The 13470-nt window shown below is 43.5% G+C and overlaps 1 protein-coding gene across 2 annotated transcripts in view; it reads right to left on the reverse strand.

Annotated features, from left to right (window-relative positions):
- Positions 1-12123, reverse strand: part of LOC147247384 (uncharacterized) — a 36523-nt gene extending 24400 nt beyond the window's left edge. For both annotated transcript variants that reach the window (XM_086179535.1, XM_086179536.1), the window contains exon 1: positions 9452-12123. In XM_086179535.1, the coding sequence (XP_086035661.1) occupies positions 9452-11738 (2287 nt within the window). In that variant the 5' untranslated portion in view covers positions 11739-12123. The remainder of the gene's footprint in view (positions 1-9451) is intronic.
- Positions 12124-13470: the final 1347 nt, after the last annotated feature.

Genomic DNA, 13470 nt, shown 5'->3' on the forward strand with positions numbered 1-13470 from the left:
AGGAAACACTGACTCAGCAGAGGAGAGCGCAGATTTAACAGGTTTACTACTCCTGCCGTCTTACAGGGCAGCCTAACACTTCACACTTTAAAAAGATTGGAGAGATGAAGGTGAAGAAGTCTCTGCCTGGACTTCCAGATCATGAAGTTTTGTGCAGGCCAGCCTGAAAATGTGACAAGTTTTTAAAGTTTTCCAGGTTTTAATAAAAACAAAAGGCTGGGTTTTACGACTTTAAATCAGCGCCATATCAATGTCACATCCACTACGAACAATGGGGGACTATTTTATACAATAGGAACAGGTCTGTCCAATAAATACGTGGAACTGTCAAAATAAAATGATCAATTTAAGAACCAATAATAATGAAGAGTCGGTGAGAGGCTCCACCTGTCAGTTTCAATATATTTTCATTTAATTGCCCAGCTGGACAGCAGCTGAAATAATAATCTTCACTTAGAAAAATCTCGATTAATCCCGATTCCCATTAATAAACATTTAATGGCCTTGTCCTTTTAGAAGAGGAAAGATACTGTATATCAACAGGGTTAGAACTTGAACATCAGCATTCAAGTTGACAAATATCATAAAGCTATCAAAGTACATGAATGATCTACAGGCTGTGTGGATTTGGGTATATTCACCTATCATATTCTATTAAGTTTAATTTAATTTTGTGTAAAGTTTTCTCCACAAATCCAATTACCCCATTTAAATAAGTCTTTAGCAAAAAAGCATTCGTTTCCTCTCACTGAAATCTCTTCAATGAATCTATAAGTACATCGGTGCTTTTCATCTAATTTATTACACATCTTTTGACTGAGGGCTTAAAAGTTGCCTGCAGGGACGCTAGATAACATACATAAATGTATTATTAGGCAGAGGGGAAAGTTTATTATAGTTAATGAATTCTATCTTGTTTATTCTCATTTTCAAAAACGCCTGGAATTCAAATTTGTTCACTAAAGTGGTATTCAATGTTTATGCAAAAACAAATACAGGACGAGAAATTCTTTTCTGATTTTTATGACTCTCGTACTTAAATAGCAAGAAATACTGCATGCTCTGTGTTATGCTGTCGCAAATGAAAAATCTTTAATCATCTTAGCTGCTAATGTTGGAACGAGGAAGTTACTCAGCAGTGGAGAATCAAGATTTTGAACATTAGAAATTAAGCCTTTTAACCACGTTGTGTAATACGGCGCTGCACTGGGAACACTACTTGTATTTACTGCAAGTTCAACAGGAGAGTTGAACGGGTTTCATTGAGGAGGTTTGGTTACAACGTGTAACAGGAGCCAACAAACCAGGCTCAGAGTAGTGGGTGGGGGGGGGCTCATTCATGAAAAGAGAAGGGTGTACTGTATAATTTGACCTCTAAAATTCACCATCCCATCTGCCTCCTGTGATCCACACGGCGTGCCGTTGCCAAATGATTGAAGCATAAACACAATTTTGTGAGGAGACGAGTGGGGATAAAAAAGGAGAGAGAAAAAAAGAGAGAGAGAGAGAGAGAGAAAGAGGGATGGCACAGCTGCAGGTGGACAACAGATGTTGAGGGGTTTTTCAGGGAGGCGATCTCGGCACATAAATTCTTGTTGTGCTATTCATTCCCCGTCTGTGCATCCCTTCACCTCTCTGACACTATCGACCATCATTCTCCTCCACCTTTTTCTTCCCTTGTGTCTTGTCAACTGGCCTGATTTGACTGACAAAAAGTTAAGAGGATGTGAGCGTGTGATTGAGAATGTGTGCGCAAGTGTGTGTGTGTGTGTGTGTGTGTCGGCCGGGGGCGGGGGGGGGGGGGGGTGAACGGGAGAGGCTTTACACCCCTCATGAATGCTATAAACTTAGACAAATTGAGTGTGAAAGGTCATCCATGAAAAATAAAACAGCATCAAATGGACACACACTTGTACTGCGCTTGCAAATTACCGCAATTAGCGTGGGCTTTTTTAAAAAAATATTTTAAAGCTTGATGTAAAACTTATATAAAAACCATTCTAAATAAGAAACTGCATTGACGGGTGGTTAAAAAAAAAATCAACAACATAAAAACATGTAAATCCACCTCTGTGTGTGAAAATAAACACTGTGAAACACTGCATGATCCCGAACGCCACTGAAAAAAATGCACAGTAATATTTTGTCCGGGTGCAAATCAGATTCATGTGCAAGTCTAAACATATCTACCACCCCCCACCCCCACGCCACCCCCGCCAGCCTCGCTTTTGTTAAAACACCGCCAAGCAAAGTGTCAAATTCTACAACGCCTGGTCACACACACACACACGCGCGCGCATTGTAAACACAACATGGTCGGCCCTGTCGCATCTCACTGTGGTTTAACACGCATAAAGATTTCATTTTCACAAAATGAATAATTCAGGGTGACTCCCTGGCTGGAGCTGAAAGGAGAGGAGGTCTGATGAGGAGTGAGGCTTTTCAGCCTCTCATTTTACTGCCTTTTTTTTTTTGTTCCTCTTCTCATAACACCGTGTTCTCACCCACCAGCAAATTCACAGTCAACCACAATCTATTCACATCTACGTTTGGGCCAAGCTCCTCCAGGTTTTAACTCGAGAGCGAAGATGCTGTTCTTTGTTGGTTCTCTACTGAGTCACATCCTTTGTGAAGTTCAGGTGTGCGTTTGCTGTTGCTACTACGGCAGCGTGTTTGCCGTCTCTGAATGTCCAGATGAACCGATGGTGGAGTGCAGTAGCCAAAAGCATTACAATCCGCCAATAAACCAGTGGAAGAAGAAGAAGTGGCCAAGTCAGTGAAAGTGTCTTATGATTGTACTGAGCTGTGTTAGCCAGCACAGCTAGTAGTGGCTACCTGCTACTTCAGCAACAGGTAGCCCTCAGGTTCACTGCAGTAGCTTGTTAAAGCAGGAGCCTCTGCAGAATCTAGCAGAGTGTTCGACTCATCATTCGAGGTCCAGCTGGTGGGCTGGCAACATCCAGGATACAGAGGATGCAAAAAGCAACAACGACAGACAGTTGGGCCCAGACTAATCCAGAGGAGTTCTGAAGGCAATATGAGGTCCCTGGACAAAAAGATGGACAAGCTAATGAGAAATTGCATGGAATTCTGCGAATACAGACTGTGGATCCCATTGCTAACACAGACTACAAGCATAGCAACAAAGCCTGCAAAGCTGCAATATTTTAGACCAAACCTTATCAATAAGGAATCGGCTTGGTCTTATGGGCCCATGCAAAAACCTAGAAACCTGCTTCCTCTTTTTTTCTTTTTGCTGCTGGACCAATTTGTCCTTCCTCAATGACAAGAAAATCCTGCCTTTCCCCTTCGAACACCCTTCTACTCCATCTGCCCGGTCTAAAGGACTCTGCCTGTCTTTACTCTTCTGATTCTGTCTACAACTACTTTCGATTTTGTCTCACGTCCTGCCTCTCTGTACCTGTCTTCCCCATCAACAGGTGAATTTGTACAATTTGCACGTAAGTCGTTGAGTTAAGTTGCCTCGCTGAAACTTTAGACCTAATTATAGTTCTTCTGCATCTCCGCCCGATGTCAGATGGAATTAAGATTCACGTCCAGCTCTGAGGGAGGCTCTGGGGGATTTCACAGACACTGGTGATTGTCAGATATGTGATGTTCTCATGAGCTCTTGGTGGACAATAGTAATCCACTCCAGCGTCACTATCAAAATGATGTCACGTGACCGCGTCTGAGGGATTTCAATTGCGTTCGGGACATCTTGATTGACAGATGGTGACATGAGAGCAAATGTAGTGTCCTCTCAGGCCCTACGGCTGTGCTTCACAACTTTCATTCTTTTTCCTATGTGTTTGAGCATGTGACAACATCTGTCTGTCCTTCCTTCTTTTTTTACCCCACAACAGCAGTTAACCGCTCCCATCCTCTGAAAGGATGCGGTACACCCCAGAAAGAGCTTCTCTCTCCTTGCTCAGCCTCTCAGACTCCTATTAGCTTTACAATACATCTGTGTCACTCAACAAATGTGGGAACTCAACTCATCTTCCCTTGCTTTTCACCTTTACTTCCTCCGAGGTGACAGGAAAGTTGATTCCATTTCAAGAATCCAGTTTGCACCCCTTCATCCATTTCTGAGAAGTCGAAAGTAGTCACTCTTTCCCAGTGTAATCTTTCTTCTGTTTAGTGATACGTTAGTTGGGTCAAATCCCTCTACACTTTCCTTGTTTCCCTCATTTTCCCGCAGACGGGCTCTATAACCCACAACCACAGTTATGAATGAATGTGCTGAGCTGGGTGTAAGACATTTGTTGTAAGACATATTTCTGTCATTATTATGCCGCTGCACCCCCCCCCCCCCAACACACACACACACACACACACACACACACACACACACACACACACACACTGTAGAGTCACGAGAGTGTCATAACTGAATCACTTCCTTCAAAGATTCATAAAGGCAGAGGAAGGAGACAGCCTGGCATCGATTTAAACAAAGAATACAAGTAAAGGAGGGAGAAGGAGGAGAACTGGAGATTTGTAAAGATGAGATGGCAGGAAGAGAGAAAGACAGACACCAGAGACTTGATTCATTCATTAGGGAAATCACTGCCCAGTATTAAGAGGAAGAGAGGAACTCTGCATTGAGCTTCAACAGACGCTGCCAGTGTGCATTTATATAAGCCAGCGTTTAAAGGAAAGAACATTTCGACGCCTGAAATAAAGTGGATTTTCAATCCCCCCCCCCATTCCAACCTCCACCCTTCCCACTCCCCTACTGGTCTGCCTTCATATGATCATCTTTGTTCTGTACACTTGTATGTCTACACACACTGCGCAATGGGACATAAAGAATAGAAGAAGTACATACTCTGAATAGCAGTCAGCTTGCTTATTTGTTCACAATTTACCTGAAGGTGGTCTACAAACCCAACTGCTGCTAACTAACAACTTCAAAATGATCAAGATGATTTGATGAACTAAGCAGTGTTGACAAAAGTGAAAACTAGACGAGACGATATTTATACAGTGCACACACACTGCCATTCAAGTTAGCAACCTCCTGCTCATCAGGAGCAATTTGTCTTGTTCAAGTACACTTTGACGCAGTCTCTGGCGGACGCAAGGCCCGAACCGGCGACCCTTCAGGCACTGGACAGCCACTCTACCTCCTGAGCCACACATACGCGCCGCAGTCTCTCAGATAGCGAGGTAAGAGCCTCGCATCCAGTCACACATTTACATTGAAGTAGGTTTTTCTTGTAACCTGGTCCCACTCACTTCACTCTGGTGTTAGCTTGGTATAATATGCAGTCAAGCAGGCTCATATGTAAGCTACAGGCTACAGCCAAAGGTTAAAGAATGACAAAGGGGAAAACACCTCATCTAACTTAGCAAAGCACCAAAAGTACAAACATTGATGAATTTAGAGATGACCCAGTTTCAGTGAGGGATTGTTGAGATTGTTCACCAAGTAGTTGTGGATAAGTTGTTGGACTAACAGACAAGTATGATTCTCAAAGCTAAATCCCATTAAAAGGCTTCAATGGTTTTGACTGTGGTCAGAACTAAGTTAACTTGGATGCTGTTGAGCTTGAGCTTAGTTACTTCTGAACAATCATGTGTTGCTGTTTCTGGAAAAGTGTTTGTTTTGTTTGGGGGGGGGGGGTTGTACCTTACTATCATTTTACAATTATTTATTGATAATAATAATAAAATTAGATGCCCTCAACACTGTGTCAGTTTTTCCCCTGAGTAATCAGATATTTAATCATGTATAAAAACTCTAATACCATCTAAGATCCAGCGTCGTGACAACACTGGCCGCACTCTCCCAACACCCTGACTGGAAACAACCTTTGACTGTCAACCCAGTTTGAGGACTAAATTTGACCCTTACAAAGTCTCGATGCAACAGCTCATCTCCCTGGTGAACACGAGGTTGACTGACAGCTGTCAGCACCATGTTTCCCCTCCCCCAGTCTGCAGCCATCAATCATCATCCATCAGTAGTAGGACTACGTCTCTTTCCCTCTCCCCCTTCTCCCTCTCTCTCAAGTCCTTAATCCCTCACTCAGTGTAACAACTGCCTGTAGCTTTGACCTGGGCCCCGTTAATACATAATCTGCCATCTCCAGAACCAATATGCCATTACCCTCCCCCATCATCACGCTAGGCTCAAACAGGAGAACACAATTGCGGCTAGTGTGTCACGCAGAGGAGAACTGACCTGTGCTGGCATCAAGCTGCCTGGCCAGAGTCCTAGAATGAGAGCCAACACACTCCGCCGGGTGGAACTAAAGAAGTGGAAGTCCTACTGACTATGCCATATATGGTGTTTATGTCGGTGTGGGGGATGGGCAGTGAGCCCTTGTTAATCATGTATAGGCGGGGTCTTGCTCAAGGGTATTCCACAAAGCATCATATATTGAAGTGGGAGGGGACGTGTTATCTGAATTTAAACATGGACTGTTAGTTTAGAGATGAATTCTCTCTGATCAGGGGCACTTCAAATCAATTGTTTTCAAATCTTAGGGAAAGTAAAAAAAAGAAACCCATTATTGCTGTAATTATAAATCAGTTTGTTTATCTGAAAAAATATCATTATGAAATATTAGCAACAAGGCTGGAAGAAGACTGAAAACGGACAGGAGAAACCTCTTAGGTGAAACTGATTCATTACTACAGTCTCCTAGATGCATTAGCTCACCAAGCCTTTTTATAAAAACAGTAACGAATAAATTTGCACTGTTTCCAGACAATGAGCCAACCCTTTAACAAGAAGCAAATATGCCTACAAATACCACCAAAACCCATGTTGCCTAGCAACATACAATTTAGGAATATGCTCAGAGAGCAGCTTTGACGCCGTTGTCCATTAACAGATGAAATTATCAAAGCAACAAATTTCAGCCACATGCAAATGAGGTTCACTCTGCTGACTGTATGTGGCAGACTAGAAGAAATCCTTTCCAAAGCGTGCATCCATCTGTTCGAAGACCACAACCTTTTTTCTTTTTTTTTCCTAAAGAAAAGCAATGGGATTTGTTTAATATCTGCTCTCTTCGACCTCAAAATCACAAAGACAACCTGATCAGTTAAATCATTTATTCCCAGTCTGCCTTGAACCCAATTAGAAGACCATTTCCACCTCCTGGCTATGTACAGTAGTTACCAGTCTCACAGAAAGCCAGGAGGCTTGACTGTACAGAATGAGAGTATCTGTGGATTAGTGTGGCAGTGGAAATGGAGGATCTGAAGGATTAAACCTCCCCTCTCTCTTCTCATTACAACCTGCAGAGAGAAAATGACACAATCACACATCGGCCATCAGCACTGTAATTTGATTTTATCTGTGCAGTGATGCTGCAAGTCATCCTCTAGTGAGCGGCTGTTGATGAAGAAATCAGCTGTTATTATCCACAGTGGAATATAATTTTGTATGGCTATGATTGTGAAAATAATTCTAAGAAGCATCTTGATCAGGTTAAATTAAAGCTTTAATCTGATACAGTTATTCAAAAATATTCAGATTCTCTTGGGGATGCAAAGTATCCGATTTTGGTTCATTGATTAAACAAGTTAATGCATTTCCTATTAAGGTGAAAATTCTTATACTTAATGCAGTTCAGATGAAAACAAATCCCACCAACTGTCAATTAATTGCCTGTTCATGACAGTTAATGTTCTTTGACTCTTACATACAGCAAGTAGTTTGTAAAGTCTCCACACTGGCTGGTCAAGTTGAACTAACCATTATGTCATGCAGGTCGGTAGCGCACCTCAAAAAATGCAATAAAGGCTGTGAGGCCCAAGTAGCTGTAAAGCTGTTCCAGGCTACTCTGATGCACCCTCATTACCATAATGGAATAAGACATCCATGTTTACAACAACAGGGGCTCGGGGTTGCAGGGAGATGGTGCACGATAGAGCCGAGAGGGACTTCATCAAAAATAGCTGCAGTTAAAATCATAGCACATACATGATGCTGCCATGACCGTTGTGCAACTTTCTGATTGATGCACAATTATAGCAAACAATGTGATGGTAGAAAGCAGCATGAGTTGTTGCATTTGATCCAATAATTTGCATTATATACTGTGGCAAATGACAAAACTATATCTTTGCAAAGAGATTTTGGCAAATGCATCCTTACATGTATGACTAAAGACCACACATATCCATCTAAATTAAAATAGTTAGTAAGCGACATGTAGGGGGGTTTTTAAGCAGCCACAGTCGCTCTGACACGGTTTGCTCTGCGCCATTTCTATGGGAACACTGTCAATTTAAAGTCTGGAAGACCACGTCATTGTACGATGGGAAAACAATAGAACTCCGTCGAAAAATAACTGATGCATTTCACAATAAACATGGTCAGCGTAGCTAGAATGTTTCAGGCTTTACTCTGAAAATGACTGTAATACGTCTACAACAACAAATCTAGAGACTGAACCAATATATCGGTTAGCCAATTTTACTGGCTAAAAGCGGCTTTCACAGACACAGTATATCATATCAGTGAATATGTTAATCCAAAGTGTGCATAAGTTTCCTGATCAATATTTTATATGTAGAATATTGGAATTTTTCTACATTGGCATATGTAGGTGGATATGATTATTTATCACTTTCATGTATAGAAATTAGTTCAAAATGAGTACTTTTACATGTCATTTTATAAGTACTTTTTACTGACAGTACTCAAGTATTGTTCTTAGGGTTATGCTACCAAAGCGATATACTAATTAGAGGAGCCACGGGACGCATTGAGATTTGCTGGGCTTCATATCCAAGTTGCTTCTGAAAATTTAGACAGCTTGTATCTGTAAAAAGGTAGAAGTAACTAGTGGGGGAAAAAATGATGCAGCACTTCACGCCACATGTACGCATATGTTTCATTCTTGACATCAACTAACTGAGGTTGCTGTTACTTTGTTCCATTTTCTCTCTCTCCCGTTGATGTGCCAAATTCTCTTATACAAAGCAATGCACTTTCTCACAAGCTACTTTATTTCCTCCTTATTTCTTTGAATAAAAGAGATTGAAAGACTGATTTTTTTTTTTTTTACAACAAATGAAACAAACATTCATAATGAAATTATGGATTAAGGTTGAATGATGGAAAATGTTGCAGCAGTAGTGCGCAGAACCACAAATTCTTGTTTACAGTATCTCCTTTACAAATCAGATTCCTAACAAGATGTTAACACCAGTAGTCTGCCATTCTCTCTCGTTATTGTTTCTGGAGAGAGTTCAATAAATCCATCAAGATTATAAATTGTAGCAACACTGTTTTGCAGAGCTTTCTCAAGCACTGAGAGCCTTGGGAAATGGTGTCAAAGACAAACATAAACCATGCAAAAGAAACAAATTATGCAAATCAATCTTATTTGAAACTCAAAGAGAAACAAAGACACACCAAGAACTATTTCAGAAAGTAAAACCAACAGTAGATTAAGGATGGAAAGAGAAGAAAAAAGTTTACTTGTGTCTGGAGATGCCATAGTTGATACGATGACTGGTGGACCTGTGCGACGGCTTAGCTTCTGATTAGCACCAAGAGCTCCTTGGCCTTGAATAGGGGCTCCTACTGGGACAAGGGAATTGTCTGGTGCAGATCCCCCACCCTTACGCATCATCTGAGGACTAGGATGAGGGCTATGCATGGGTGACAACGGCAGTAAGCTTCTGTCTCTCTTCATCAGCTCCATGGGCACAGTGTAATTGGTGGAATATGCTTTCGGTACCTGTTGTGGTGGCTGAGGTAAAGCTGGCATGGAAACTGGCATCTGCTGTGGCATACCTGGCATGGCATGAATAGAACCTGGTATGGCAGGCATTGAGCCAGTCATCTGCTGTGGCATTATCTGCATGCTCTGCATAGGCAAGCCTGGCATTGTCACACCAGAGGAATATGCAGACATGGGTCTTGACTGAACAGGCATCATGGCTCCAGCATATGGCCCCGGGGAGCGAGGGGGTTGGCCCGGGTAGCCTCCAGAGGCTTCCAGAAGGTGCTGGGAGGGTGCACTGCTGGGCCTCCTACCCATTACTTCTCCAATTCTTGGTGAGATGGTCTGCATGGCCCCAGGGGTCTGTGGGGGCATCAGTTGTGGGTCAACAGTCAGAGTCTGTGGTGGGTGTGGAGGGTGGTGATGCTGGTGGTAGACATCTGAGCGATGGCTAAAGCTATTCGATCGAGCTCGCATGGGTGTTTGAGGCTGAGAAGGGGGCAGCGGAGCTTCATTCGGCCGCTTGAGGACCAGGCGAGACAGTACACGAGCCTGGCCAAGGTTGGGAGACACAGTGCGAATATCGTTCTCCTCCATGACTGCCAGCATGCTGGTGGAGTCAAATCCTTGCTGGATAAGTGAGGAGATCGTACTCTCTGAGAGCCCCTCATTTCGTAGCAGAGCAAGGAACTCAGGATCAACTGTCTTCTTGGGGTCAACAGGCAAAGGCGTCTGCGGGGCAGTAGGAGGAGGAGCAGGAAGTGGAGCGGGAACCGGAGAGACAGGAGGAGGAGGAGCTGGAGTTGGGGCTGCCTGGACAGGGACAGGTGCAACTGCTGAGGTCTGCACTGGGGCAGGTGGAGGAGGAAGTTGAGCTGCCAATGGAAGTTTAGGGTCAGTGATGGGTATTGTGGATGGAGGTGGCAGCGATTGCTGCTGCTGCAGTTGCTGCTGCAACTGCTCCTGTTGAAGTTGCTGTTGTTGTATTTGCTGCTGTTGGAGCTGTTGCTGTTGTAATTGTTGCTGCTGCATTTGTTGTTGATGAAGTTGCTGTTGCTGTAATTGCTGCTGTTGAAGCTGTTGCTGTTGTAATTGTTGCTGTTGGAGCTGTTGCTGCTGTATTTGCTGCTGTTGCAACTGCTGCTGCTGTATTTGTTGTTGCTGTTGTAATTGTTGCTGTTGTTGGATGGTGTATGGTGAGGCCGTCTCTTGCCTTATAATCATACCTTGACTAGAAGGGTCAATCACGAGACATGTAGCAGCCTGCTGCTGTGGATCCAATGGGCGGCCATCAGAATAGACCGACTGACTGGTCATAGGTGGAGGCTCACTAGCATACCGAGGTGATGCATGCTCCATGCCATAATGACCAGGGGCTGGATCTCGGGATGGCATGCGCTGTTGGCCATCTGCCATTATCTTGGTAGAAGTTATAGCACCAGATTCTCTATAAGCCCGACTCAACTCATGAGTGGTTGGAGGAGGGGGGGGAGGTAGAGGAGATGACGGAGCTTGAGGTCCTGCTCTCCCTGCCTGACCTTGATCCCATCCAGCACGACCCACGGCTGTTATCCCAAAATGAGAGCCTGACCTACTAAGTGGATGAGGGTGCGGCGACGGAGCCTGGTGTTCTGGCCGGTAAAATCCCTCAGGTGGCCGAGGAGTCATGGCTGGATCATGGGAATAGTAATCCTGATGTGGAATGGATCCTCTATGAGCCATGGGTCCTCGTTCGTAGTGGTTTAGATCAGGCACAGAGCCCTTCCTCAGCCCCCGTGGGTCTTGCCGCTCAGCATAAACCTGTCCGTATTCTTGGTAGGAATATGGGTCCCGTTTTAAATCCAGGTCAGGAGGACGCACCCCTGGTGGAGTCTCATACCACTCTCCTCCCTCTCTGTATGACAGAGAGCTCCGCCGGCCAGCCAGTCTTCCCTGCTGCTCGTAGACACTCTCAGCCCTGTCCCACTGACCCTCATTCCCCCCTAATGTGTCCCAACTGTGGGAACGACCGAGACTCAACTGTTTGTTAGTTACCAGCATTGGCAGAAAAGAAAAAAAAAATGCAGCTTTAGTGGAGGGTAAAAAACACAAATCGATCAAATATTCCTCTTGTAGTGTTTTTGAATGTTCTCAAGTCTTCAAGTAAAGCAGCATCAACAAAATGTAACAGACAGAGGGAGGTGAAGAGCAAGCAGAGAAGAAGATGTAGCAGGGTCTACAGTTTCACCTGATATCAGGTTGTAATACTGTACATCCGTGCTATCAGGTGGCTCCCCCTTTGGCTGGCAGTCCTTGAATAATTAATCTCCGGTCATACTGGCTTGTTGAGCATGAGGAAAGAGGACACCACACATAAACTCAAACACATCACACCAAACCACACATACACAGTACACAGCATAGGTAGCACAGCTACTCCATGGAAGACACGCTAACAGGGTGCATGCACCATCAAATTTGTTCAATAAAAAAAAAGAAAAGGAGGGGATAGGTTGGGTTAGATGTTGTGATGGGCAGGGGCTTGTACTAATCCAATAGGGTTTATCTCTCTCTTCTTTGGGACATTTTACTCGCTCTGCCGATTGCTATGAGGGATTACAACTCAATAAAGCCTGTTTAATTCCACTTCCCACTGTGACGTCATTTGTACCAGATATATGCGTAGCTGGTGATGGTGATGATGGCGGTGATGATGATGGTGATGATGCCAATGACTTCACACCCCAAGCCCTCAGAGAGTTAGTTACATACCTGAAGCTGTTGATGGGATGCTGTCAGTAAGTTCTATTTTCCAAATTCACAGAGCAGGGAGGGGAGGCCAGGAGATAGCGTCATTGAATGAAATACAGTTCTCTCTGCTTAGTCCCATGTGCTGTCAGTAAACATCAAATCCACTCTGATTGGACACTAATCCTCCAGGCCCCATGCTAGCGGCAGAGCCACCACGCAACTGCTGCCCAACTGGCCCTGAAATGTCCTTGATGCCTCTATAGCTCTCATTGTCACTGCCCCGCTCTCCTCCATTTACTCTCAGGCACGCTGACTGTATATTAATACGAGTACACTGAAATTAAAAAGCAGTGGCAGCAAACACCTTAACATAAAATGACTGCTGTGAATGGCATTCACAACACAAACTGCAGTATTGTATCTATATTATTGAATGGCCTACATAATAGGAAAATAACTTAAAAGTTATAACTCTGATATTATTTATTTATCTCACATGCCTTCTAAACATAACCATTGTACTGTCAGCAAAATACTGCACCTTCCCCCTCTTTCCCAAAGCTCCTTTGACCTCCTTCACTTAGAGAAGCTTTGTAATCTGGATTTGCCTCTTTGCATAGAAGAGGAAAACACTGGGGTGTACATATGCTTGTATACTTGTGGGGTCCTATGCAGTTTGTAGGGACAAAATGTTAAGACTCTGCATGTTTTAACAGTTCTTTGAGGGTTAAAGTTGGGGGTTGCAGAATTGTTAGGGACTGAGGAGACTAGAGGTGCTCAATATTAGATTATTATCCGATATGTTGACTTTAATTATGTCGATGCCATTTGTTTAAAAAAACAAAAAGATTATATGACATTCACATTTTGTACATACTACTAAAAAACACTGACTTTCCAAAAAGCCTGTTGTTATATATGTTGTTTCCTCAACACTGATGATGGAAAAAGAAAAAGAGACAAAACTGGATCAATACACATAGCCATCAGACAAATACAATATAGAAAAAGACCATCAATATCAGCCAGTACCAGTGCTGTT

Source organism: Aulostomus chinensis, chromosome 16 (genome assembly GCF_037954235.1).
Source record: "Aulostomus chinensis isolate RoL2024-O1b breed Wild chromosome 16, RoL_Achi_v1.0, whole genome shotgun sequence".
In the NCBI taxonomy this organism is placed as follows: Eukaryota; Metazoa; Chordata; class Actinopteri; order Syngnathiformes; family Aulostomidae; genus Aulostomus; species Aulostomus chinensis.